Source organism: Megalobrama amblycephala, linkage group LG6 (genome assembly GCF_018812025.1).
Source record: "Megalobrama amblycephala isolate DHTTF-2021 linkage group LG6, ASM1881202v1, whole genome shotgun sequence".
Taxonomy (NCBI): Eukaryota; Metazoa; Chordata; class Actinopteri; order Cypriniformes; family Xenocyprididae; genus Megalobrama; species Megalobrama amblycephala.
The window spans coordinates 29,265,108-29,291,488 of record NC_063049.1 but is presented as its reverse complement, the minus strand read 5'-3'; the positions used below and the strand labels follow the sequence as shown (position 1 = coordinate 29,291,488).

The 26,381-nt window shown below is 36.8% G+C and overlaps 1 protein-coding gene and 1 long non-coding RNA gene across 5 annotated transcripts in view; one reads left to right on the top strand and one right to left on the bottom strand.

Moving 5' to 3' along the window:
* Positions 1 to 15,693: 15,693 nt before the first annotated feature.
* The window catches only part of LOC125270311 (target of Nesh-SH3), a 24,131-nt gene continuing 13,443 nt past the window's right edge, over positions 15,694 to 26,381 (top strand). For 2 of the 3 annotated variants that reach the window (XM_048193751.1, XM_048193750.1), the window contains exons 1-8: positions 15,697 to 15,969; positions 21,981 to 22,160; positions 22,233 to 22,301; positions 23,503 to 23,635; positions 24,527 to 24,708; positions 25,190 to 25,236; positions 25,313 to 25,358; positions 25,445 to 25,522. In XM_048193751.1, the coding sequence (XP_048049708.1) occupies positions 15,897 to 15,969; positions 21,981 to 22,160; positions 22,233 to 22,301; positions 23,503 to 23,635; positions 24,527 to 24,708; positions 25,190 to 25,236; positions 25,313 to 25,358; positions 25,445 to 25,522 (808 nt within the window). In that variant the 5' untranslated portion in view covers positions 15,697 to 15,896. Of the gene's footprint in view, positions 15,970 to 21,980; positions 22,161 to 22,232; positions 22,302 to 23,502; positions 23,636 to 24,526; positions 24,709 to 25,189; positions 25,237 to 25,312; positions 25,359 to 25,444; positions 25,523 to 26,381 lie in introns of all 3 variants that reach the window. The other variant, XM_048193749.1, reaches the window with a different exon arrangement.
* The window catches only part of LOC125270315, a 5,984-nt gene continuing 4,218 nt past the window's right edge, over positions 24,616 to 26,381 (bottom strand). For both annotated transcript variants that reach the window (XR_007185323.1, XR_007185324.1), the window contains exons 3-4: positions 25,268 to 25,379; positions 24,616 to 24,752 (exon numbers count right to left, since the gene is read on the bottom strand). This is a non-coding gene — a long non-coding RNA (uncharacterized LOC125270315). The remainder of the gene's footprint in view (positions 24,753 to 25,267; positions 25,380 to 26,381) is intronic.

Sequence of the window (26,381 nt, the reverse complement as noted above, 5' to 3'; positions counted from 1 at the left end):
CAGATAATTTTAATGTTTATTTTATTGAATATCAAAAATGTTTGAAAATGAATTGTAAACTTACAAAGCTATAAAAAGTGGCCTCTAATAATGTGCCCATTTATGAAAGGAAAAAAAAAAAAATGTTGTAGTGTTGCAAAAGCTAAAATGTTATTTGTGTTAAAATGTTAAAAGGGGTTATAGTAATATTATGTAATGATAATGTATATTATCATTGTTTTAACTGCCCTTAATGGAGTGGCTCCTTTAAGCCAAAATCCCTTTAAGGCAAGTCACTTCACTTGGCAGCCATCTAGCAAACATCCTCGGGCAGCTATTTTCTATGTACAGTGTGCAATAGTCATATAAGTACAGTTCCTATATACTTGAATGAAGAAAGACAAATCTTCAAACACATTTGTTTCAACATATTTCAAATCAGCAATGTGATATAGCTGTGGTATCATAAATCTCGCTGCTTAATCATGAAAAAAGGTAATTAGCTCTTTTCTATTGACAAAAAGTCTAGACTTCTATTCCTACAGCTATCCTATTTAGTGTGGCAATTTCTTCCATTCATTTTTCAGTGAGTGGTCTGTCACCACCTTGCAATAATGGCTGTCGCAATAATTGACATTTGTATGTATTTTTTATTTATTTAAATTTGTGTCAGTAGGGATAGTTCACATAATAAAAATACTGTCATCTTTTAAATACACCATTACTCATGTGAGTAAATGATTTGACAGAATTGTCATATTTGTGTGAATTATGCCTTTAAGATTTTTTGTGAGAAATAAAATGTTATACTAAAGACTTTTTTATTTACAAGTTTTATTACAGGTGCTAAGGTACTGGTGCTGTTTACAGTATATGGTTTATTGCAGTTATGTCTGTGTGTGTTAATTTAGTGTGTGTTGTGTGAATGATATGATGTCTTTTCCTGAGTTGGGCTGCTGGTCTTCCATGTATCACAGCTAATTTAGGAGTACAGAGAGCGCACTACAATTAGTCAAAGCTGAGATTACAGCCCAGATTACAGGGAATTACTGTACCTGCAGCCTATGCTGAAAGCAGGGAGATGTGACTATGTGTGTTTGTCTTTTATACCATGAAAATGCTTACATGTAAATGGCCAATATAGTAGTACTACATAGTGAGGTACAGTCTGAGACAGACTGTGTATGTGTAATAATACATCATGTGGGTTTTGACGGCATGAGGTTGAGTAAACTATGTTTTCATATTTGGGTGAATTGATCATTTAATGGCAATGAAAAGATCTCCTAAGTCACATACGTCATTTTGTTGATTTTATGAGAACCAAATGGAGACCAATGTGGAGATGTGTGTCATGAAAGACATAATTATGCATTATTTGTTTGCTAGTGTTATAACCAGAAAGGGCAACAATCAGAACCAGACTGGGTGCTTGAGCCACAAAGAAATGGGTGTTTTTCTCTCTCTACAATATCAGTAGTGAAAGAGAACTGATGGTCCAGTGATTTTGTCAACATGTCAAGTTTAATTGAATAACTTAAAGTTACACCTCACAATTTAACCTCTAGAGGGCGTTGTTTGTGTTTTTACTAGGCCTATTTCAAAGTGTGCTCAATGCATCACACAATACTTGCCCAAGTGGCTGGTGTAAAATTCCTATGCTTTTCTATTTTAGGTTCTGCATTGGCTATGAAACAGTTTACACTCTCTGTTGATGTTGCTACAGTTCTTTTAAGTAAGGATGGGATAAACAAAGCTTTTCCAATCTCCTAATTCAATTGAACCAATAGAGTGGTGCAGGGATGATGTATTTTTATTTTTGTAGGCCAACAACCTGGAAGTTAGCATCACCCTGGTTCTGGAACCCAATAGGATTTTTCCATTGGCTTTTGGATTAGTGCAGAAAATAAGTTCTGTGCCAAACAAAAGCTTATGATTCTTACACGTTTTGTTCATCCAGTTAATCTTCACAAATTAATACAACTTTTATGATTTTTGAAGTGTAAATACAATTGTCAGAAGTCAAAAGCATGACTTCAACAAGCATCAACAAGCTTCCAAACTAAGCTTTTTCAGTTTTTGTTTAAAATATTTTCCCTGAAAGATTGAGTTATAATAGTTTGCAAGAGAATAATTATAGTGACTAGATAAATTTACCTGTTCAGCTGATGATGTTTAAAGGGATAGTTCAGTCAAAAATGAAAATTATTATAGCTTCTGCCAGACGACCATACGCATACTGCGCAAGTCGACTTGTGCCAAATGAGTAACCCCCTGAAGCAGGACATAGGAGTATTGTAAACTTGGACGCCTCTCGTGGTTTAAACAAATAGGGTTGTGCAAAAAACTCAAGCTCCTCTTCTCTTATATCAAAATCCTGAGACATTTCTCTTTACAGTTTCTCATTTTAGACTTCTAATACGTGACCGGTGTTTTGTTTTGCTCTGTCCTCTGCACGTTGGCGTACATCATTGCGCATGCATCAGGTTAGAGTTCACTCTTCTTCACTGGCTGTCTGTCGGAAGCTAGTTATTTTACTTTATAAAGTTTTAAATATGGAGACCATAAAGAGACCAGTATGCTCAATGACGACCAGGAGTCAAAGTTGTAGTTAAATCAGTTGTAAGAGAGTTTTTATTGAAGACAAATTTCTCCACACATCCAGAGGCTGTAGAAAATGAGTAAGAGGATCCAGCCTCGAATTAACTTTGGATACAGAAACACTATTACTTATAGTCTTATGGATAATCAGTTGACGTCATTTCTACAGGTTCTAACAGTACAGATCATTATAGCAGCATCCAAACATATTCTGTTCTTTACGCAAATGAGGTCATTATCTTTCACAAACTTTGTCCAATATTTGTAAGAAACTTTGATGAGGGTCATAGGTTAGTCATAAATTCTGGAAAAACTCATCTGGGATGCTGTTGAACTCCCCTAGAGACTATTTCTTTTGGCATGGTCACATGCCTCTAATAATAAACAACCCCTGCAAGCACAATTAGATAAGACATAAGCGATATCTTTTATCTTCAAGGTTTGTTAGCACTTCACTGGAACAGAATTAAAACTACATCCACACTGAGCACAGAACTGATACACATTTCAACACATAATTCATATTTTAACATATAGTGACCAATGGTGCTATAAATCCTAAAAAAGAATTACATGCTAAGTATGCATATGTGTTAGTGGATACAGTGCGTTATTGACCTTCATGACCTTAGACAGTTTTCTTTACATGTCTCATACAGACATCATGAGAACAGCAGAATAAAATGAATACAAATAAAGATAAATTAATTAATTACAAAACAATATATATACTTTGGAAGCTGGGCTAAATGAGTAAACACTGTTATTTCATTTCTGACATTGGTCAGACCCTCAAAGACATTGCCTGTAACTATAATAGATACACCGGTTTTAAGAAAACTATCGCTGCATCCGAAATTGAATACTGCCCTACAATATAGTATGCAAAAAAACAGTACACCTAAAAAAAGATTAGTATGTCTGAATACATAGTATTTAAACAACAGTAGCTGAAAAGTCCCCAGATGACCTACTATTACCACCGAGATTCTGAAGTGTGCATTCTATGAACACTTTACTATCCCGTGAGGCCACTGAAGGGGATTTATGAATGGAAATTAAGCGACGCAACTGATGCTGGTAGGTCACGTGACAGTAACAAGATGGCGGATGTAGTATGTCTGAATTTCATTTATACTACCTATATTCATACTATATAGAGCTTACTTTTTTAATGGTAGCGAAGTAAATTCAAATTCAAATGAAGTACCTACTCAGTAAGCGATTTCGGATGTAGTGTATGATTTCCAATTCAATATATAATACAAGACGAGGAATTGTAAATCCTCCTCCACTACTTTAATGGATTTGTTTAATAAAATAATGGTAAAACATAATAAGAATACATTAGGTCCAGGACAGAATGTGAAAGTATAGTATGCTAGACTATAAGACAGTCTTTCATACTATATGCTTGAGAGAAGTGTCAGAGACAGGCACAGAAAAAGATGCTTCCAGTTATTGGAGTGCATCTAGTGATAAATTTGATAAACGTCCTGCTGCAGGGCATGCTTGTACAATATTTGTCAGTGTTACAGTTCTAATGATTCTGTGTGCTTTGACTTTTCTGGCATTGTTAATAATTAATCATCCTCCTGAGTAGAATTTATCAGTCCTCCAAACACATGTGCTGCCAACAGCTGCATTTAGTCAATTTTTCTTCCCCTGAAAAAACCCAAACACATGCACATAAAAATTTTCACATCATTTAACAACACTGATCAAGGTGATGTCAAGGGCCACCAATGCCCAAACTTTATAGTAAATTTCATCTCTTGTGTGGGCCGATAAGCACTTGTAATTTTAGTGTTTTATGCAAACACATTTTGTCCACACCTTTGTTTGTTGATTGGTTTGCCATGTGTGTCTGTTTATATTTGTTGTTTTGTGTCGTGACCAAAATTTGTTCTACAGGAACATGTGCATGAAGTTCATTTGGTTCAACATGGCTCTCCCTTTGAGCCAATCACAGCTGCAGAGCAAAGCACACAGAGTCATCTGCACCAAACCATCACACACGCAAGAGGCTTGATAATCCATTGTTTCCCAACCTGTTTTGTCTTTTGTACCACCATTATCCCTTCAGTAGGTCTCTTAAGCACCCCTTCATTGACACTAAACTAGAAATGTCCCTAAATAATTCATATTATACTACTTATCCTTTATCATTATTATGAATATTATTTAAACATACTGATATTCAGACCAACAGCACATTTTAGACACAAAATTGCCACTTCATCTATTTTTTGCTCTGTTAACGAAAATAGTTGCAAATGACATCAAAGTCAATGACAGACAGTTTCAGTACAGACAGTTTCGTTCTGAAATGAATTAGTGTTGGTTTCATTAAAAATTGCATACTTTCTGAGTAGGTATTTCTTTTGAATAAGTAATTATTTCAATGACTCACTCATAAAGACAGTGACTAGTTATGTTCCTGAATGAATCGTTTGAGTGAATGATTCAGTGATTCATTCATGAAAATGATGAAAACTGTAGAATGTGAAATTTAAAGGGGGTCATGACAAGAGAAATCAAATTCGCCTTGATCTTGTGACATATAAGAGGTCTTTTTTTTACCATTAAAACATGTTGTCTTCATTATAAACAAAGCATTTATTTAATCAGGCTCCAAAAACAGTTTGTTTGGATATTGGGAGACTTACGACGTCCCGCGGGCAAATGAATTTGCCTCCAGAGCAAGACATTGATGAATAGTTTTACATCATCGCACCATATAGGCCTTGCCTACTGGCGTTCAGTCTCTTAACTTGACTTGGCTACACCGGATGCAAGCATCGCATCAAAAGCAAAAAGAACCCATTATAATCACTGACGATGTCTACACTGGATACAGTATACATATGCCCGTTCACTTTACTCCAATATTGTAATTGAGAAAGTGGTGGATTAGTGGTTGGTGGTTCTTTAGAAAATAATATATTATTTTTTATTAACTTTAGTACTTATTTACTTAGAGATTCACAAAAATTATGTTTTTTAATTATACAGTTTTGGTTGATTTTTTTTTTTTTTTTTTTAATTTATGCATATTTTATGTACTTTAACACATACACACACACACACACACACACACACACACACACACACATATATATGTGTGTATTGTATATATATAACACTGATAATCTCTTCATCACGGCACTTGTTAGTGGATGGGGTATTTTAGGCAGCAGGTGAACATTTTGTCCTCAAATTCGAAGTATTAGAAGCAGGAAAAATGGGCAAGCGTAAGAATTTGAGCGACTTTGACAAGGGACAGTATCTATCAAAAGTGGCCCAAGAAATGAACAGTGGTAAACCGGCGACAGGGTCATGGGAGGCCAAGGCTCATTGATGCACGTGGGGAGGGAAGGCTGTCCCGTGTGGTCCGATCTAACAGATGAGCTGCTGTAGCTCAAATTGCTCAAGTAGTTAATGCTGGTTCTGATAGAAAGGTGTCAGAATACATAGCACATCGCAGTTTGTTGCGTATGGGGCTGCATAGCCACAGACCAGTCAGGGTTCCCATGCTGACTCCTGTCCACCACCGAAAATGCCAACAGTGGACACGTGGGCATCAGAACTGGACCACGGAGCAATGGAAGAAGGTCTGATCTGATGAATCATGTTTTCTTTTACATCACATGGATGGCTGGGTGTGTGTGCATCACTTACCTGGGGAACACACGGTACTAGGATGCACTATGGGAAGAAGGCAAGCCGGCGGAGGCAGCGTCAAAGACTATAGAATAACACAAGACGAGTCACTCGTATTGTTTTGAATGGGAGAAAGTGTAACGCGCAATATGGCGGAATAAGTCCCGCTTTCTAAATAAGAGCCAATCGCCGACTGGTAAAGTCATCGCGTCACTTCAGCGGCCGCTAGAATCACCGGTTTCTATAGAAACAGTCAGACGCGCCTCCGAAGAGACGCGCATTTAGGTCTGCGCATGTGCATTAACTTGATCCAGCCTGAAAAATACAGGGTTTTTTTGGTCAAGATTCGAGCGTTTAGAAACTAAATTTATGAGCCGGTTGTTGTTAGATTTCATTGGTGATTTCAAATATGAAATTTAATGGTAAGGTTGGCGAACAGTTTTGGAGAATTTGATGTTTCCCCATTCAAAGAGATAGGAGCTGCATGATGCCCAGGATGCCCGAGAGGCGTTTCAAAGATGGCCGCCGAGTGAAATGACTTCTTAAAGGGACTTGGCAGCGTGATGCTTTGGGCAATGTTCTGCTGGGAAACCTTGGGTCCTGCCACCTCCATCTGTTGCCCCCCTCTGTTTATCTGCCAAGTCTCCACCATGGCTTCTCCCTCTCTCGACTCTACTGTGGGCCTTCATCCTGGCTGCCGCCCTGGTCTCTTCCGCAGTTATCTCCTCCTGTTTCCTGCCCTACGCCAGACCCTTGTCCTCCTCCAGAGCCCCTCTCTCCTCAATTGGACTTCTTGTGTAGTTACTCATGGGATGGGGATGTAATGTCATGGTTATATTTAGTGTTTTAGTTTGGTTCTGTTTTGTTCCCATTTGCTTTTGTTTCCTTTGCTTGTTAGTTTCTATGGTTGCATCTATGAGTTTCTCCTTGGATTTATTATTGAATACTGTTTGTTTCTCTGAATCTCCTGCATCACATGTGTTACTGCCAAATGTTACACCTGTTTGCAATATTAAACAAAATAACAGACTATTTTTTGTATAGCTAATATAGCTAGAAGTGGATGATACCAGAAGCCTCATGGATGGAAGCTCAGCAAGTATGAAATATCACCCAAGAGAGAATACATCATATATTTTTACCAATTTGAATGTCACATTAAGACTGGTAGACAGACTTAACATTTAGCAAAAATCAAAATCTTTCCAAGAATCCCCAGGTTGGGAATCACTGGCCAAATCTATATCTCATATGATAATGCCACATCTCACCTGCTAGAGCTCTGATTTATACTGGCAGTGCAGTTTTATTGGCACAGAAATCCAACTAAGTACCTGGAAATTTATATATGACTAATCTTAATTCATCTCTTAGACACCTCTTGGCACATTGCTGTGCCCAAGGAAAAACAGGCATCTGCAGTATGATTAATTACCAGAAAGTTTTGTCCAGCTGTCAGGGGTCCCATGATTGGATCCTCTCTGCCCAAAATGGATAAATGCATTCAGTTTCCATCATGAATGCAACTTCCTCTTGATTGAAGTCTAAAATATGCAGTCCTGTACATCTGCCATAGACAATGGCACATCAAACAAACGACAGAGATCTGATAGAAAACAGACAGAGAGTAGAAGAGATGTGATCCCTGTTTCCCTGACATCTCAAAACACGACTCTTAAACATGTGACCACTGCCAACAGCAGAAACACGCCAGTCCTGAAAACAATGTGGAAAGACTGATCCGTTCATATTAGGCGATTTGTCACACATACGATTCAGCAACTGAAAAGTCTCTGGCCCCCTGTTATTGTGTATATATCAGTTTAATTCATGAATATATCATTCATGTTCATATTTAGATGACTGGTCCTCTGTTGCTGATGGCTGGGGTTTTGTGTCTGTTTGCGATGTAGTTGGCATTTTTATAATGAGACATCTGTGCTGAATTTTCAATTATTTATCCTGAAACACCTCCAAGAGTGAGAAGTGGAAAAAATCAACTTGGTCACTACAGAGAGAAATGGCAATAACTAAAATGCTGTCATGTAGTTCAAGTAGCACTGTTTATTCATACCTGATATAACATACCATACAAATCTGTTATGAAACCCATAAAAACACTTTTAATGCTGCCAAATATAGCTGTAGATTTGTTTTGAGTATTTTATTTGACAATAATTTTGATAAATGTGACCAAAATCTGTGTATGTTTGACAACATAAAAATGAAATCAGACAAGATAAATGCTGTTTTAATAATATAGCAAGTAAGCATTGAGCTGATCATTTTAACCAGAACTAAATAAAATTCATGTTGTTTGTATAAATTAATAGTGTGTCAGCACCATAACCACCATCATACACTATTACAAAAGTTTTTTTTTTTTTTTTAAAGTAATTAAAAATTATTCAGCAATGATACAGAAGACTGATCCAAAATTACAGACTTTTACATTGTTTTTTTTTTTTAAAAACCCTGAACTTTATATTGTTACGTCCTGAGACGTATTGTGTATGTGTTTTGCTGGTTCTTTCTTTCTTTCTCTCTTTCTCTCCCTTTCTCTTGTCCTTTCTTTAGGATTGCATTCTACCAAAGTGATCTCCAGATCTGGGGTGAGTTTCCCGAAAGCATCGTTGGTGAACCATGGTCGCAAGTCCCATTGAACTCTATTGGTAACGACGGAACTTGCGACCATAGTTCGCTTTGGGAAACGCACCCCTGATTGGTGCTAATGGGACCAGGGAGCAGCTATAAAAGGATCTGGAAGGCCTGAAGAGGGTGCTCTGCTCAACTTGTGATTCCCTGTTGTTTAATTGCACATGTGCTATTGTGTGTTCGCTACAGCGTGTTGTTGCTGTTAGCTTGCTTGTTGATCTGCCTGTTGTGTGCAGTGTTATTTTTGGGTTTGAGTTGATAAGTTGTTGTCAATCTCATTTCCCTTTTGTATATTTTTTGTAAAATAATACCTTTTCCACACCAGGAAGCTGTAGGGGGTGAGTGCCATTTCCTTTGTAAATACTGTTTTCTCCTGTTTTTCATTAGATATGGAGTTAGGATAATTTATTGTATTTTCTTTTCTTTTCTTTTGTTAGGGAATTTAGTTTTTTCTGTTAGGAGTTTGTGTGCTGTTTGTTTGTTGTTTTGGCCTTTGCTCACCCCTGAAATTGTGCTTTCATTTGTGGTTTTGTAAATAAGTGTACAAAGGATCTTTGATTTCAATTCCAGTTTATGTTGTGGCCTCACCCTAGACAGGGCCTAACAAGTGGGGGCTCGTCCGGGATCCTGTAAAATTAGATCAGGCCTGAGTCATTGTGTTTGATTAAATATTTTCATTTGGTGTGGATGTAGGTTAGTAAAGGAGTTTGCTCTATCTTCATTTACTCAAAATCCAACTGTGGAAATATTTAATAAGTGCAGGAAAGATGACTTGTTAAACATTGCATATTTCTTTCACGTTGTTGTGTCTCCTAATGCTTCTAAACACCTATTAAAGGCTGAGTTGTACAGTAGATTGGTGAACATGCCAGCCAAGCCAGTGGACAGTGGTGTTGAAGAGGTGGCCGTTTCATCAGTGGTGACCAATGTAAACTCTTCCTCTGACTTGAGTCCTGCTCATTGTGATCCCTTGTTGGCAATCAGGTTAAAAGAACTTGAATTGCAGATAAAAAGGCAAGAGCATGAGAACCAGCTGTTGCGTTTGCGGGAGATAGAGCTAAAGAATGCAAAATTGAATGGTCATGAAAAACCAAGCTCCTCTACTCCTGTTCAGCCCATAGTAGATCTTACTTCTACCCTCTCTGGAGTTTCCACACCAATGCATGGTACTGGGTACCAGAACGCAGGTTATGTGACATACCTGGGTATGTTTAAGAGTAAGTAAGCGGATAACCTCAACTTTCGGTTCCAAAAACAGAGGTAACTTTTAGGGTATGTAAGTAACCATAGCAACTTCCTCTCTGAACATAACCTGCTCTGGAGCAGGTTATGTTAAAGGGTTAGTTAGTTTAAGAGGAATTCAGATGCATGTTATATTATCAATATGGTTATATGAATGTATCTAAATTTGTTATATAGTTACAGTTATATACACAATGTTATATTATACAATGTATAACTGTTTATTCAATTCTAATATATGAATGTATCTTATTGTCATCTCACACATTGATCTGCTTTTTATCCTTTATAACAGGACACTTTCTATGCTATAATTTCTATAATAAAATGCATATCATATATGTGATATCTTATTTAATAATTCGCATCAAACAATATTAAGAATAAAAAATGATTGCATAACCACCCAATAGGTGGTGATGTGCACCAAGTAGGTTATGTAAATCGCCATTTAACAGAAGAAGAATGAAGTAGAATGGCGCGCTTTTTCTTAGCGTCTGTTTCCATGGTGAATCATCAATTCGTCACTCTGTTGAGAATGTCTTGTGTGTTAACCGGGAACATACTCTGGGTTGGCTGAACTTACTCCCGGACGCATTTTTGGAACCAGCATACCATGAGTAAGCAAGGTTTGGGTTAATCAACCGAGAGTTCAGGGTATATGTGACAGTAAGTTAGCCCTGCTTTCTGGAATACACCCCAGTCCTCCATCTGTATTTGATGTTTGTAAGCATATTAAGTTGGTGCCTCTTTTCAGGGAAGCTGAGGTGGATACGTTTTTCCACTGCTTTCGAGCAGGTGGCAGCTACCCTCAGATGGCCCAAAGAGATGTGGGCATTGCTACTGTGATGCAGGTTGGTAGGTAAGGCCCTGGAAGTGTGTTCCACTTTACCAATGAACAGAGTTTGGATTATGAAATTATGAAGACTGCTGTGTTAAGGGTTTATGAATTGGTACCTGAGACTTACAGACATCAATTTAGAGCTCATGTGAAATCAGCTAATCAAACCTTTGTGGAGTTTGCCCTGGGGAGGAAGCTTTGTTTCAGAAGTGGTGTGTAGCAAGCAAAGTCTCCAATTTTGCACAACTGTGAGTAGTTTTTGTTGGATGACTTTAAAAGTTGTCTGCCAGAAAAAGTTGTTTCATCTAAATGAACAAAAAGTCTCTTCTCTTACGGAAGCTGCGGCGTTAGCCGATGAGTTCTGACACCCAAGAACGATTTCCCCTTAGAGATTCAGCAAAACAACATCTATTTAGATGGAGCTTCAAAAGAAGAACATACCCATGTTTTCTCTAACAAAACCCACCCAAAGAAAAAAACATAAGCCTGTCCACAAATACAGTGGGAAAATGCGTGTTTGTTTCTAATGTTGTGAGCCAGATCATCTTATAGCTAACTGTGAGGCCTGGAAACAGAGGAATCCGTCTGCTCAATCCAGATGTGTTGGTGTTGCATCTGTTCACCCAGTCTTGGATTCCTCCTCTTTCTCAACTCTGTCTTCTGTCTACAAGCCTTTCATGTTGTCTGGATCCGTAGCATTCACTAAGAATTCAAAACCTAGGCTGATCACCATATTGAGAGACACCGGAGCAAGCCAGACCAAGACGTTTGCACGGAATAAAGTGTCTGTTCGTGGTCTTTGGTTAGGCCATTTTGAGGTTCCATTTGCATGATGTCTTTATGAAATCTAAACTGGTTACTGGACAAGTGCGAATTGGTGTATGCTCCAAACTTCCTGTTGATGGTGTTGACCTTATTTTAGGTAATGATTTGGCTGGACATAAGGTGTTTCCCCAAAAGACTGTAGCAAATCCTGGGTGAGGTGTAGATGTGCTACTGTGTCAAACCCTTGAAATCTGTAAATTGAATCTTAGGGTGTGTCTCAATCAGTTCCCTAGCTCCCGAGCTCGTGAATCAGTATATCGTGTACACGAATTCGGGCACTGGTAAGGATGCTATAAAAGATGCTGGTTCACTACACATTGGGACACTTATGACTCTATTTCCGGCGACGTGACAACGTCCTCATTGTACAACATCACTACTGGTATTTATGAACAACAACAGAGCTGATATTTTCTGACATTACTTGTAATGTTATTTAAAGTACATTATGATTAATTATTTGCTTACGTGCAACATTTCAGTCGTGAATACATTATAAGTGTTAGCTAGCTTATGTTCATTACCTGTCTAGCGATGTATGTTTATGCTGAAATATAATAAAATAATGGTTTGTATTTTCAAAAACATCTATCACGTATCGTTATGTGTAGTGAGTTGGCTCACGTGATTCAAGTTTCGCGCTTCAGAACTTCCGTTAAGGGAGCATAGTGAGCATCGACGCTCCCTGGTTTTCACGGTGCATTGTGGGACTTTTCAGGGAGCGAATGTTTCAGTGCCCTGGAAGGATTCTGCGATTGAGACAGCCCTTAAAATGGCCGACTCCCTGGTCAGTGCCCTGACTACTGAACTAGGGAGCTGATTGAGACACAGGGTTAGTGTTGCATAACTTTGTCAAAACGTGGTTTGACATTTATGGGTGGGGGTGTTGCGTCCTGAGACATATTGTGTATGTGTTTTGCTGGTTTTTTCTTTCTCTCTTTCTCTCTCCTTCTCTTGTCCTTTCTTTAGGATTGCATTCTACCAAAGTGATCTCCAGATCTGATTGGTGCTAATGGTACCAGCTATAAAAGGATCTGGAAGGCCTGAAGAGGGAGCTCTGCTCAACTTGTGATTCCCTGTTGTTTAATTGCACATGTGCTATTGTGTTCGCTACAGCGTGTTGCTGTTAGCTTGCTTGTTGATCTGCCTGTTGTGTGCAGTGTTATTTTTGGGTTTGAGATAAGTTGTTGTCAATCTCATTTCCCTTTCGTATATATTTTTTTTTTTGTAAAATATTGTAAATACCTTTTCCACACCAGGAAGTTGTGCTTTCATTTGTGGTTTTGTAAATAAAAGTGTACAAAGGATCTTTGATTTCAATTGCAGTTTATGTTGCGGCCTCACCCTAGATGGGGTCGTAACAATATTCATCAAAGAATTATTTACAGCCAGCACATTGTTTTCTGAAGGATCTTGGTACACTGAAGAATGGCTGTTAAAAAAAAAACTTTGCAATCATAAGAATAAATTACATTTTAAAATATATTAAAATACAAAAGTTATTTTAAATTGTAGTAATATTTCACAATATTATTGTTTTACTGTATGTTTTGATGATTTAAAAAAATAAATAAATAAATAAAATCTTTCCGACCCCAAACATTTGAACTGTAGTGTAGACCAATATTTATACAATTCTTAAACTATTAAATTTGGTAAATAAGCTACTGGGCTTGAAGGGCTTGAAGGGCTTGAACTTATACCCTGGTTTCACCACAACTCATATCCTTTTGCCAAACTGACCACCAAGACATCAGCAGCAAGACCCGTCGAACTGAACAAACTCCAGCAGTTTATAATAATGTGTTTGGTCAATTATTTGCCAACAGTACATTTTTAAAGATGACTTACTGTTTGTTTGACTGATAATTTATTATTAATTGGAGACAGGAGACAGTGCTGAGACAGTATGACATGTTCAAAGCCTTCTAGACACTTGACTGTAAGTACAAATATATCAAATAATTTTCCGGTAATCAACTGGAAACAATTATTGTTATATACTGTGAATCATTAGAAGCCTGGAACACTCTTACATAGATGCTATAAATAACATGATTTTGTACATTTTGAACATGTTCATTTTATTAATGAATGAATTCCACTCAGTCTTCAAACATTTCTTCATGTTTTTCTCCTTTAGCTGTGGTTAAATAGATTTAGTCTGAGAAATGGGTAACATATGGTAGGGCTTTTACATTATATTTTGAACAGCCACACTTTAAAAAAAGAAAAAATGAAAAAGGAATTGCTGGGAAAAGCAGTACTTTTTGAGAATTTGAATTTCTTAATTTTTGACTTCCAGATTTCTTTTTCAGCAAATTGCCATGATTGTATTCTTACATAGGGTTATGTATTTCTAATAAGAATTATACCCATGTGTTTTTAGTCAAAGTAATTCACATTTCTTAGTATTTGTGACTGAGGAATTTCCTATTGAGAAAACCATGTATCATTCTGTTAACAATTATGTTCAGTATCTTGGTTAAATTCTTACATCCGTATTATGTAATCTGATTTATTAGTTTGTTTTTTTGTTTGTTTGTTTTTGTTTTTTTACAATTGCTAACAAATGTTTTCCTATACCAGGGGTGGCGAACGTCAGTCCTAAAGAGCCACATGCAGGCTGCATCCGAAAACTCAGCCAGCTGACTTGTTTTCTCACTGCCCTATCAGGCAATAACTTTCCAGGCAGCGTTTGCACACAAAGGCACCTTACTAAACTGATTTTGGACAGACTTCTGAGGCAGTGTAACGGTTTAATGATCTACAGCAAAATAGCGCAAGCTTTGATGATAACTAAGCGAATAATTACTACAATAGTAATTTCTCGCTAGAAATGACATTTTAAAAAAAAAAACATCTCATGAAACAGGATGTGAAGCTAACTTTGGATTCAGACATGCATTGATACCTATACCTTGGAATGCGTCCACTGAAGGCAGCATTTTTAAGTTTTCGGATGCAGCCACAGTCCTGCAGAGTTTTGCTTCAACTCTAATCAAACCTGAACAAGCTAATCAAGGTCTGAAGGGTTACTAGGAAGCTACAGGCAGGTGAATTTATATCAGGGTTGGATCTGAACTCTGCAGGACTGTGGATCTCTAGGACCTAGTTCACCACCCCTGACCTATACCTAAAGTACATCACACAATTAGCCAAATAGTTAATTATCTTCCCCAAACTGCATTTTTCTAATTAAATACCAACTATACATTTCAAGAAAAATCCTTGATTGTGGTATTGTTTAAGCTTGTATGTAAAGAAAGAACATTTTAGAAACGTGTTAATTGACAGCATATTGTGTGAAAACAACATGAACATGAATGGATGTTGTGCTAATTGTGTTTATAGTTTTGAAAATGTGACTACAAATTGGACAAAAGGCTGTTAGCAATTGTAAAAAATAAAATAAAAAAAAAACTAATAAAACTACTACAGTTTATATAGGTTTTTGAAAACCCCTTTGTTATGTGACACTAAAAATATCAGAATGCATTTTTATTCGGTTCGGAATTTTGGAATTTAGTAGTAATACATTTATTTATCATAGACTGAGTTGCTTTATTCTGTAAGAATAAAGGTAAATAATCACACAAAAATATTTGGGAACCCCACAAATGCATTTCTTTCTAACGAGGGTCCCAAATCCTGCTTGGTAATTTCTTACAGCACTTAATGATTTTTAAATAAAGTTGATCAAACACACAACGAAGTGAAGCAGAGGAAAAGATGCAGCTTAGGAAGAAAAACTAAGGGTTATGGTGTATAGAAAGAGAGAGAGAGAGAGATAAGTTAAAGGTTTAGCAACAACAGTGTGACATCATAAGGTCCCTCCCTCTTGTTAATAATCCAGTATAGATGATGCAGTCGCACAATCACACACACCCATTTCAAAACTCACAAAATCATAGTTTCACACAGTTTCTCGCACAGAGTGTCCATTGACACCTGATCTGAGGTCCCTTTAAAAGGACAAAGAGAAAACATATGATTCAAGAAAGAACAACTGTAGAAGTTTAGAGAGAAGAGGTTTGAGTGGACTATATGAGCTCTGTTTTGTGTTTTCTCTGAGGAAAAACAGGACAACATGAAAGCCTTCCTCCTCCTCTTCCTCAGCGAGATCTTGCTGCTGAGACAGACCTCCGCAACCACACAGAGAGGTACCAAAACAAAGCAATTCAACTTTCTAGACAAGTTCATCATAAATATTCAGACAGTAATCATTTTAACAATATCAATATTCAATTAAAATAATCATGAATATTTATGAATAATTTGTTTATATCAAATGCTCAGCCATGCAACTTTTAAAATGAATTGCATGCAGAAGGAAAATACTGCATATGCCTAATGTAATTCAATATTATTGAATTCTTAAGTCATCTGGTAATTCATAAGTCATTTGCAATGCAAGCTCAGCTGTTGTCAATATAGCTGAATGTTTTCTATTTGTGTTTGGGATAATGGAATAGTTTGCTGCAATTGTGACTATTTTATAACACTGAAAGTATTCATTAATAATGTTTATGTTTGCTCAGTAAATAATTTGAATTATATTAACAATGACTTTTTCGAAAGTCTACTTGAAGGTTCATTAGAATGAATTTTTATTGGCCGCCAGTAATGGATTCTGTTGAAATCGCAAAACAAATATTGTGTGTTTATATCTTTTATTGGCAGCAAGTACAAGATCACATCAGGAGGTCTGTTTGTATGCTTTATCTGTTTCCTGTTAATCTGTGCAGTTGTTTAAAAAAATTAATGAAAGCTGAATGCATGGGCGTTGGTTGAATGTGGATTAATTTAGTTTACTTTTAGTTTCCTTTAGTGTGCAATATTAAAAATGACCTCACACACTGAGTCTGTACTTGGTGTGCCTGTGCCTGAATTTGTTTTGGCCTCATCGCTCTCCTGTCACGTGTAGGTGCGTGTAAAGCGTGCATGTAGACCCTTGACTATTGCAAGTTGTGCAGACAGACATAAAGCATAATATACTAAAATAGTAAAGCATCAACTGTAATGCCATTAAGCATTGAGCTGTTCATCATGTGGCGGGGGCATATTGTAAAGCCAAGGTCACACTAGACTTTGAGGATGCAAAAACTTCTACAAACACTGCAATGGTCAATCTTTTTACAAGACATAATTCAAATTATAATACATAAAAATGTAAAAAATGTGCAGTCTACTCCACTTAACTGCAACACTGCAATCCTACAGATTTAAAGCTTGCATTTTTTAGTTCAGCTAAAAGGTCACTGAGGTTCGCTAAACCAAAAAAATTATCTAGTTGCCATGGAAATCCCTGTTCAATTCATTGTTGTCGTGTTATACACACGTTCTGTTTCTTTTGGCGAGGATGCTTCTTCATAGCTCAGGAAATTTAGTTCTCAAGGAAGCTCAGGAAGTAGTCCTCAAATACTAGTTCAGTGCAAACTTCGCCCCGCAGACAAGATTTCATTGGTCATGTCAATCACAGTGCTGATTGCCATGCTGCAACAAGTACTAAACCCTAACCCTACCCCACCCCACACCCTAACCTTACCCAATGAAATTTCAAATGAATGTGAATTCAAACTTTGACACTATTTACTTACAACCCCAAATCAGAAAAAAGTTGGGACAGTATGGAAAACACAAATAAAAAAAGAAAGTAGTGATTTCTAAATTTACTTTGACTTTAATTTACTTTGCAGACAATACAACAGCACATTATTTAATGTGTTCCTCATGATTTTTATTGTTTTTTTTTGTTTGTTTGTTTTTTTTTTTCAAAAAAACAAAATTCCTATTTTGGTTCTTGCAACACATTTCAAAAAAAGTTGGAACAGTAAAGCATTTACCACTTTGTAATGTTGCCATTCCTTTTCACAACACTTAAAAGACGTTTAGGGACTGAAGACGCCAAGTGATGAAGTGTTTCAGGTGTAATTTTGTCCCATTCTTGCTGCAAACAAGTCTTAAAGGATTAGTCCACTTTTAAATAAACTTTTCCTGATAATTTACTCACCCCTATGTCATCCAAGATGTCCATGTCTTTCTTTCTTCAGTCGAAAAGAAATTAAAGTTTTTGATGAAAACATTCCAGGATTTTTCTCCTTATAGTAGACTTCAATGGGCACCAAACAGTTGAAAGTCAAAATTAGTTTCAGTGCAGCTTCAAATAGTTCAACACGATCCCAGATGTGAAATAAGGGTCTTATCTAGTGAAACCATCGCTCATTTTCTGAAAAAAATTGAAAATTATATAAGTTTTAACAATAAATGCTCATCTTGAACTAGCTCTCTTCTTCTTCTCCTCTATTAGAATTCCAGCAGTGTAAACACTGCTAAGTGTATTACTGCCCTCCACAGGTCAAAGTTTGAACTAATTTTTATATGCAATATGCTAGTTCAATAGTATAATTTCAAATTTTCAATTTTTTTCAGAAAATGAGTGATGGTTTCTCTAGATAAGACCCTTATTTGCTGGGATCGTGTTGAAAAATTTGAAGCTGCAGTGAAACTAATTTTGACCTTCAACCGTTTGGTGCCCATTGAAGTCTACTATAAGGAGAATAATCCTGGAATGTTTTCATCAAAAACTTTAATTTCTTTTCAACTGAAGAAAGAAAGACATGGACATCTTGGATGACATGGTGGTGAGTAAATTATCAGGAAAAGTTTATTTAAAAGTGGACTAATCCTTTAAGGTGGGCAACAGTACGGGGTCTTCGTTGTCGCATTTTGCGCTTCAAAATGCGCCACACATTCTCTATTGGAGACAGGTCGGGACTGCAGGCAGGCCAGTCAAGTACCTGTATCCTCTTCCTCCGCAGACAGGACTGTGCAGAATGTGGTTTTGCATTATCTTGTTGAAATATGCATGGACGTCCCTGGAAAAGATGTCTTCTTGAAGGCAGCATATTGTGCTCCAAAATCTCTATGTACTTTTCAGCATTAATGGTGCCATCACAGAAGTGCAAGTTACCTTTGCCAAGGGCACTGACACAACCCCATCCCATGACAGACCCTGGCTTTTGGACTTGTTGCTGGTAACAGTCTGGATGATCCTTTTCTTCTTTGGTCCGGAGCACACGGCGTCCATTTCTCCCCAAAAATACCTGAAATACTGATTCATCTGACCACAGTACACGTTTCCACTGTGTGATGGTCCATCCCAGAAGTCGATGGCGCTTCTGGACACTGTTAACATAGGGCTTCCTTTTGGCACAGTACAGTTTTAATTGGCATTTGTGGATGTAACTACGTATTGTGGTACTTGACAAAGGTTTGCCAAAGTAGTCCTGAGCCCATGTGGTGATATCGCTTAGAGATGAATGACGATTCTTGATGCAGTGCCGCCTGAGGGATCGGAGATCACGGTTGTTCAGCTTGGGCTTGCGCCCTTGTCCTTTACGCACTGAAATTCCTCCACATTCCTAGTGATGGCCGATTTCGAAACACTGCTTCATGAAGCTCCGAAGCTATCCGAAGCTGTATCAAACTGCTAAAGTCACGTGATTTTAGTAAACGAGGCTTCATTACGTCATTACTGTTTCGAAACATTTCAAAACAGTTTGAAATTTCAATGGTTCACCGGTAGAGGGCGATGATAAAGTGAACCCATGAATCATGTAGATTCACTGAGAACTATTGAACAAGCGTCTATTGGCTTTACCCTATGGTTTTACCTGATCTCCGATCAGTTGTATACATGTAGATGTTTTAATTATACATTAGAATAATTAAAATTAATAATGGTAGTTATTAATCTCTTATTGGCCTGTTTAGCTTGAGCCATGGAACAGAGAAACACGCATTGAAAATTGATAAAAGAACATATATTATACAGACACGCTATATTTAATCTTATTAGATGATTAGTTAATTCCATTTGATTGATTTTACTTTAAATAAAACTTTTGCAATACATTTGTTAAAGGGTATTTTTAATGCATGTTTGTTGTTGCATTTGCACTGTTCTGACCACTAGGGGTCACCGTGGAGACGGGTGTCAGATTGTTTCGAAGCCTCGAATCATTACGGCACATTTGATTCAACTGCTTCAGTGTTTCATGAAGCCTCGATCTGTCCATCACTACACATTCCTTGAATCTTTTAATTATGTTATGCACTGTTGAAGGTGAAATAAGCAAATGTCTTCCTATCTTTCTTTGAGGAACATTGTTTTTAAACATTTCAATAATTTTCTCACGTATTTGTTGGCAAACTGGCGATCCTCGGCCCATCTTTGCTCCTAAAGGACTAGGCCTTTCTTGGATGCTGCTTTTGTACCAAATCATAATTACAATCACCTGTTGACATCACCTGTTCCAAATCACATCATTATTTAACCAATTTACCTAATTACTAGCCCTAAATTGCTCCTGTCCCAACCTTTTTTGGAATGTGTTGCAGGTCTGAATGACAGGAAAGGATGTATATTTACAAATTAAATTAAGTTGACCAGACAAAACATGAAATATTTTGTGTTCACATTGTCTGCAATGAAATACAAGTCAAAGTAAATTTAGAAATCACTACTTTCTTTTTTTATTTGTGTTTTCCATACTGTCCCAACTTTTTCTGATTTGGGGTTGTATTAATACACGTTCCTTGACAAGTAGGCCATGTAGGCTATTGTTAAGGTTACTATTATAGGTACTATACCCTTTCTCAAATCTTATTGCTGTTATTTAATGCCATTTATTGGTAATACAATAATAATTATGACAAAAAAGCTTTAATAATTATAATATTGTGACATAGCAGGGTTCCCACTACCAACATTACCATGTCAAGGTGCTCTTGAAGGTGAACTTGAAGAAATAGGTTCAGGATTGGCTAAGTTCTCCAAATTGACCATGAACTTTGATTTATATTTGGCTCCATTGTTGTGTGGAATGCTAAAATGTTGACAGTAAGACTTTTACATTGTTACAAAAAATTATATTTCAAATAAATGCTCATCAAAGAATCGTGAAAAATGTAATTAACAAAAATATTAAGCAGCACAAGTGTTTTCAAAACTGATAATAATAAGAAATGTTTCTTAGACACCAAATCAGCATATTATAATGATCTCTGAAGGATCATGTGACACTGAAGACTGGACTAATGGTTGCTGGAAAAATTGTTATAAATAAATTACATTTTCATATATTATAATATATATATATATATATTATAATTTTCACAATATTATTATTTGTTTTATTTATTTAGTTTTGATCAAATAAATGCAGCCTTGGTAAGCATGAGAAACTTTTCAAAAACATAAAAAATATGATCAACTCCAAAATTTTGAATGGAAGTGTAGCTCTAATAAATTGGTTTTGGAAGAATTTGATGAGAAATGTTTAAGCTTATGCTGACATCTCAGACTTTTGATTGCACTTTTTTGACGTTGGGGTCTTGGCAAATCTATGACAATTATGCGATCTCTTCTGAAACTCCAAAGAAGAAATATGCAAGAAGCAAGAGGAGTCTTAATTTGTTTTCCATTTATTCTCACAGCTGTCTAGGAGAAATCAGTCTTCAGTTTCATATTCTATGGATTACTAGGTTTAACAGTAAACGAACATGCATCCAACAAGTGTTTTCTCACGTTACACCCCCACATGATTTCTGACATATCTCTGCAACATTGCAGTTTATCTGCTGATTCCTCTGGGAGTGATACAGAAACCAGCTCTGATGTAATAAATGGGCCGTTTGTGTGATCTGGAGCTCTGGAGCTCTGTGCTCAATGCCAGGGGTTTCCCTCACAGCAGTAAGCCACTTTCTCTGACATAGGACACTGTTTCATCATTCATTCTTCAAAAACGCTCCACACGTTTATGAGAAACTAACCACAGGGGTGTTGCACTGGGATTCTTTTACACGTTTGTGTTTTGTTGTCATAGTTCGCAAAACTAGGTAATTATAATGGCAGAACATGATGTTTGTGTGGGAGGCATTGCTGCTGGCAAGAGTTTGGGTGCACGACCAAAACACTTTCAGTTTGACTGTAGTGAAGCTTTCGGGAAGAGGAAAATCTGACACTGGACTAATTGTTATTCCAAATCTCTTGGCAGAAACGTTGTAGATACAGTCACATGACTTCTAATATCCCTAGCTGAAGTCATTAAGTAAATGTAAGAGAATGAACTGAATCTGACATCACTTTTCCTGTGTATTTGAATCCAAGTGCAAAGACAAAACATGAGGGTGCGTATCAGAGCTGCTGGAGACACCATTGTATTTAAGTTCATTCAGCCCCATGTGGACACCGAATTGGAGGGATATATCCTGGGCTATGGCAGTAGCATGTTCTCCAAACAATTTATTCATCTACCTGAGGATGGACAACCCTATGAGACCGAGATAGGTACCATCTTTCTCTTTAGTTCTCTTTCATAGAGTTTGTTGTTTACTTTACTGATTCTCCTTTATTTTCTAGATGCTGAGCCCAAATATCTGATTGCGGTACAGTCAAAGAAACCTGAGGAGCCTAAGAAACAATGCACAGGTAAGAAACACGGTACAACAAATGAAATTTGAGAACAATTTACAAACAACTTCTGTGCATACACTGGCCCCAAAAAGTATTTGGACACATACACCACACTTAAAAAGAATGTCATTGCATTAGATTTGCTTTTATACAACAGTTCGAGAAGTTAATATTGAGTAACTTTGTCTATTTTTTCTTCACCAATGAAAATTGTTCCAAATGAAGTCAAAGCTGTTGTGTGTCTTGTTCCTGAATGAATCAGGCATTTGAACAAATCGACAGAGTAAATGACATACTAATAAAAACATTCGCCTACTTATACTACGCCCTAAAAGTATGTACTCTTTTGTGAAGAAAAAGTACAAACTTTTGAGTGTGTAGCAGAAGAGTATACTAGCTTTGGGACATACTATCAGGTCATAAAATTGCATCTTTAACAGACAGTTAAGTGCATCCGGTCACCATAATCTGGCCTGTTAATCATGCTGTCACAGTTAACATCCTCCACATTTCATTTAATTTCATTTCCTACTGTATTAGAGAGAAAAGAATTAGCACGTTGATCTGCCAGTCGTGAGTCTTTCATGCGGAGAACTCATATTTTTTCATAATAATGCATTTAAAAGTTAATGGCCAAACAGATCTTTATAAAAGTTCACACTGTTGTTGCAGATGTAATAAAACATGGATAACATTAAATAAATATTTTTTATGCTGATTATTATCTAAACCTCCGTCGGTCGCGCACATCCACCATGTTTGTAGTTTTTAAACACTTTTTATTTGTGTTAGTAGTTCTGAACTGAAGCGCAATAGGTTGTGGGCAACATTAGCCAGTGCACGGACCCACACTTCGAAAATCTATCGGAAATAGATTCGGGGACTTTTGGCATACTCTTTTCAACATACTATGCTTTGGGACACTTTTATTCTAATCTTACATACTATTTAGGATGGATAGTATGCACATTGGGATGCAGAGTTTCACTTGAATGTTTCCTGAATGAATGAGTGTTTTCAAATGAATCAGTTGAGAAAATGATTCACTCATAAAGACTGTAGCTGGGTCTAAAAATCGCATACTGAGTAGGTACTACATTTGAATAAGAACTTACTTCACAACCATTAAAAAAACTACATTAAGTGTGACTTAAGTGTCCAAATGTTTAGGCCGTTAGTATGCAATGAATTTTAGGCGATTGCTTGTGACCTCCAGGGAAAGTGGATCTAGAGAAACCATTACATGTTGTGATTGGCTCGGTGACACAGTCGTCGGTGCTGCTGTCCTGGGGGACACTACTGACCGGCCCCTTCATGGATTCTGTTGTGGATGACTGTATTGATGAGGGGTATGTGTCCTAATGTGTCTATGTGTGTGTATCCATGAACCGTGTGGGTGTTATCTGGATTTAATCAGATTTAATGTTGTTGACCTTCTCTCAAGATGTGTAATTATTTTACTGTCAGAAGACACAGACCAGGTACAGGACCATGTGTGCAGATGCCCATATGGTCTACAATCAACCAGACACTCTGATCACAAACATCAAGGGGCAAAACAACAGACTTTATTAAACTAAACAGTACCAAAAACAGTAAAAAAATAAAACTTAAGTAAAAACACAGTAATAAAATTAACAGATGTTCGGGTGGAAAAAAAAAGAAGAATTTGGGTGTATATGCATGCACAGACAAATACAAAATTTATTATTCTACCATCGTGGAGACTCTTTTGTTTTTGTACTAAACTAATGATGTTTTCTTTATCCATTTAGTATGCTTATTAAGACATTTTGCTCATAGATACTGTTGGCTAACAGCTGCAATGCAGCTGATTTCAGTTTTACTGTCCTTGTGGGGACATATGGTGCGCACAATGTAGGCACACACACACACACACTCTCCTTGGACAAGTTAGTGGAAAGCTTGACCTCAGCTCTCTACAAAACAACCAATTTGATCTCCAACCCCATAAAAGCCTACAAGAAGGAGAGTGAGATATTCATTAAAAAAACTGAAAAAGCGTAAGCAGGGGCATTGCTTACCCTTTTTCAGTTTTTTTTTATTTTTTATGAATACCTCACTCTATACATAAATAACATCTGGGTTTTGCCAATTAGTGCCATATTATAATGCAAAGTGTAAATTATTCAAACCAGAGGCCTAGTTTTTCATAATTGGACAGTTAATGCTGCCAATTTAGTTTCTAGAGTCTGTTTTTCTTTTTTGTCACCACTCAGACAGTTCACGGTGCGCTACAGAGAGAAAGAACCCAGCGATACCTGGAACTACCAGACCTGTCCATCCACCAGCACAGTCATCGACAACCTCAAACCAGATGCTCTGTATGAGTTTGCGGTCCGAGCAGACACTGACAGCGACAGTGGAGCCTGGAGCCAACCAGTCATCCATAACACAGCTGGTATGTTCCATTACAGATCATCCATTGTATCTCACTCTATATGGCTGTAAAAAAATACAACAAAAACAAAAAAACACTTTTACAAGATTCACAATTTTATACTAAGAATACTAAAGGGAAAAAAAAACAACAACTCAATTGTTTGTTCATCAATATTAAATAGAGAGACATGGATACTTTTGCTTAAGTCTTGTGTTTCTCAATATTTTTCTCCTGAGAAAAAAGACTTTAAGAATCTCATGTGTTTCTCATGTGCCTCATGTGAGTCATGACTCTTAATAGCCTATATGATACGTTTCTCACCAGATTATGAGCTGTGCTGGCTACAACTAAATCTATCTACATTCATTTTATAGTTATAAACCCTTATTGAGTTAACAATTGTCTCATATGTTTCAATTTTAGTAGAATTATCTGGCACAAAACTGATACTTAAATGAAATGTACTGTAACTGAAAGCAATTATTTTTTCCTCTCACAGATCAAATAATTGAGCCATTTAAGGAACTGAACCAGGCAAAGCCTAAAGTAAGTGTATAGCTGTGCTGTAAGGACAAACCTTTTGTTCTCCTTTTGTTAACCTTGGATGTTTCTTTCTAAACAGACACCAGTCTTGGCAGGCCAACCATCATTCTTGCCTCCAGTGCCAGGTTAAAGACTTCTTGTACCTTCTTAAACACAGTCACTGATATGAGTAAAGAATAAATACGTAATGACTTTTACTGCCACTTTCTAGTCTTAAACAACATTACCCAGACCAGAGCAGCTCCTCTCCTCAAACACACTGGCCTTCCAAAACAATGGAAAACTTCAGGTAAATGACACTCTTTCACTTTTGAAGCCAAGCATAATGATACATTAGCAGAATGGAATACAGGCATAATCCACACACCGTACTGCACAGTATTTACTGTATACTGCCCACTGTTTTTTATTGTTTGTAATCAGTATGCAACATTTGAAAAGGTTGTATGATGCTTTGTTGCCACATCACATCACTACGTAGCATGTATAGACCTCCAGTTATAATCTCTATGAAATTAATGTGATTATTGTGCATTCTTACCCAAAAAAGGGAGATATTGACAGTATACATATAAATTGCAAAAATAGTATGCTACAATAATTTGCTATTCTGAGCATACCCATTGTCTCTTGCTGTGTAAAGTCTTTTAACTATTTACTCTCATATATTTTCAAAACTGTCCAATGTCTTGTTTTCAATAGCTAATTTTTTGCCTCCATGATAAGAAGTTATTATTTATATAACTATCCTCTTCTTGCATGTGAAAGTTACATTTACCTCTCTTCAGATACAAAAAAAGAAGTTTTTACACACCTGGTTTTCCTTATAAAACATTCATTAAAATTACAAACATTTTTTTCCTCACTTTTTCCAGCTTCAAATATTTAGATGTTTAAACGTTTAACAAATACACCTGCTTTGACTCATATTAATTATCCATCTATGTAAAACAAATGAAACTAAATACCTCTGTTTTATGTCTGTGACCTGAATTATGCTTTAATTGGACCGCTTGTACTATATACTATGTAGTGGGTCTCCATCACAGTAGTTTTCTATAAATTCCAAATAAATGTCCTTCACGTGTATCAAAGTTCCATGTGCCAGATGAGAGAGGGACAAGCTGAAGAAAATGTTTCAGCCTTGA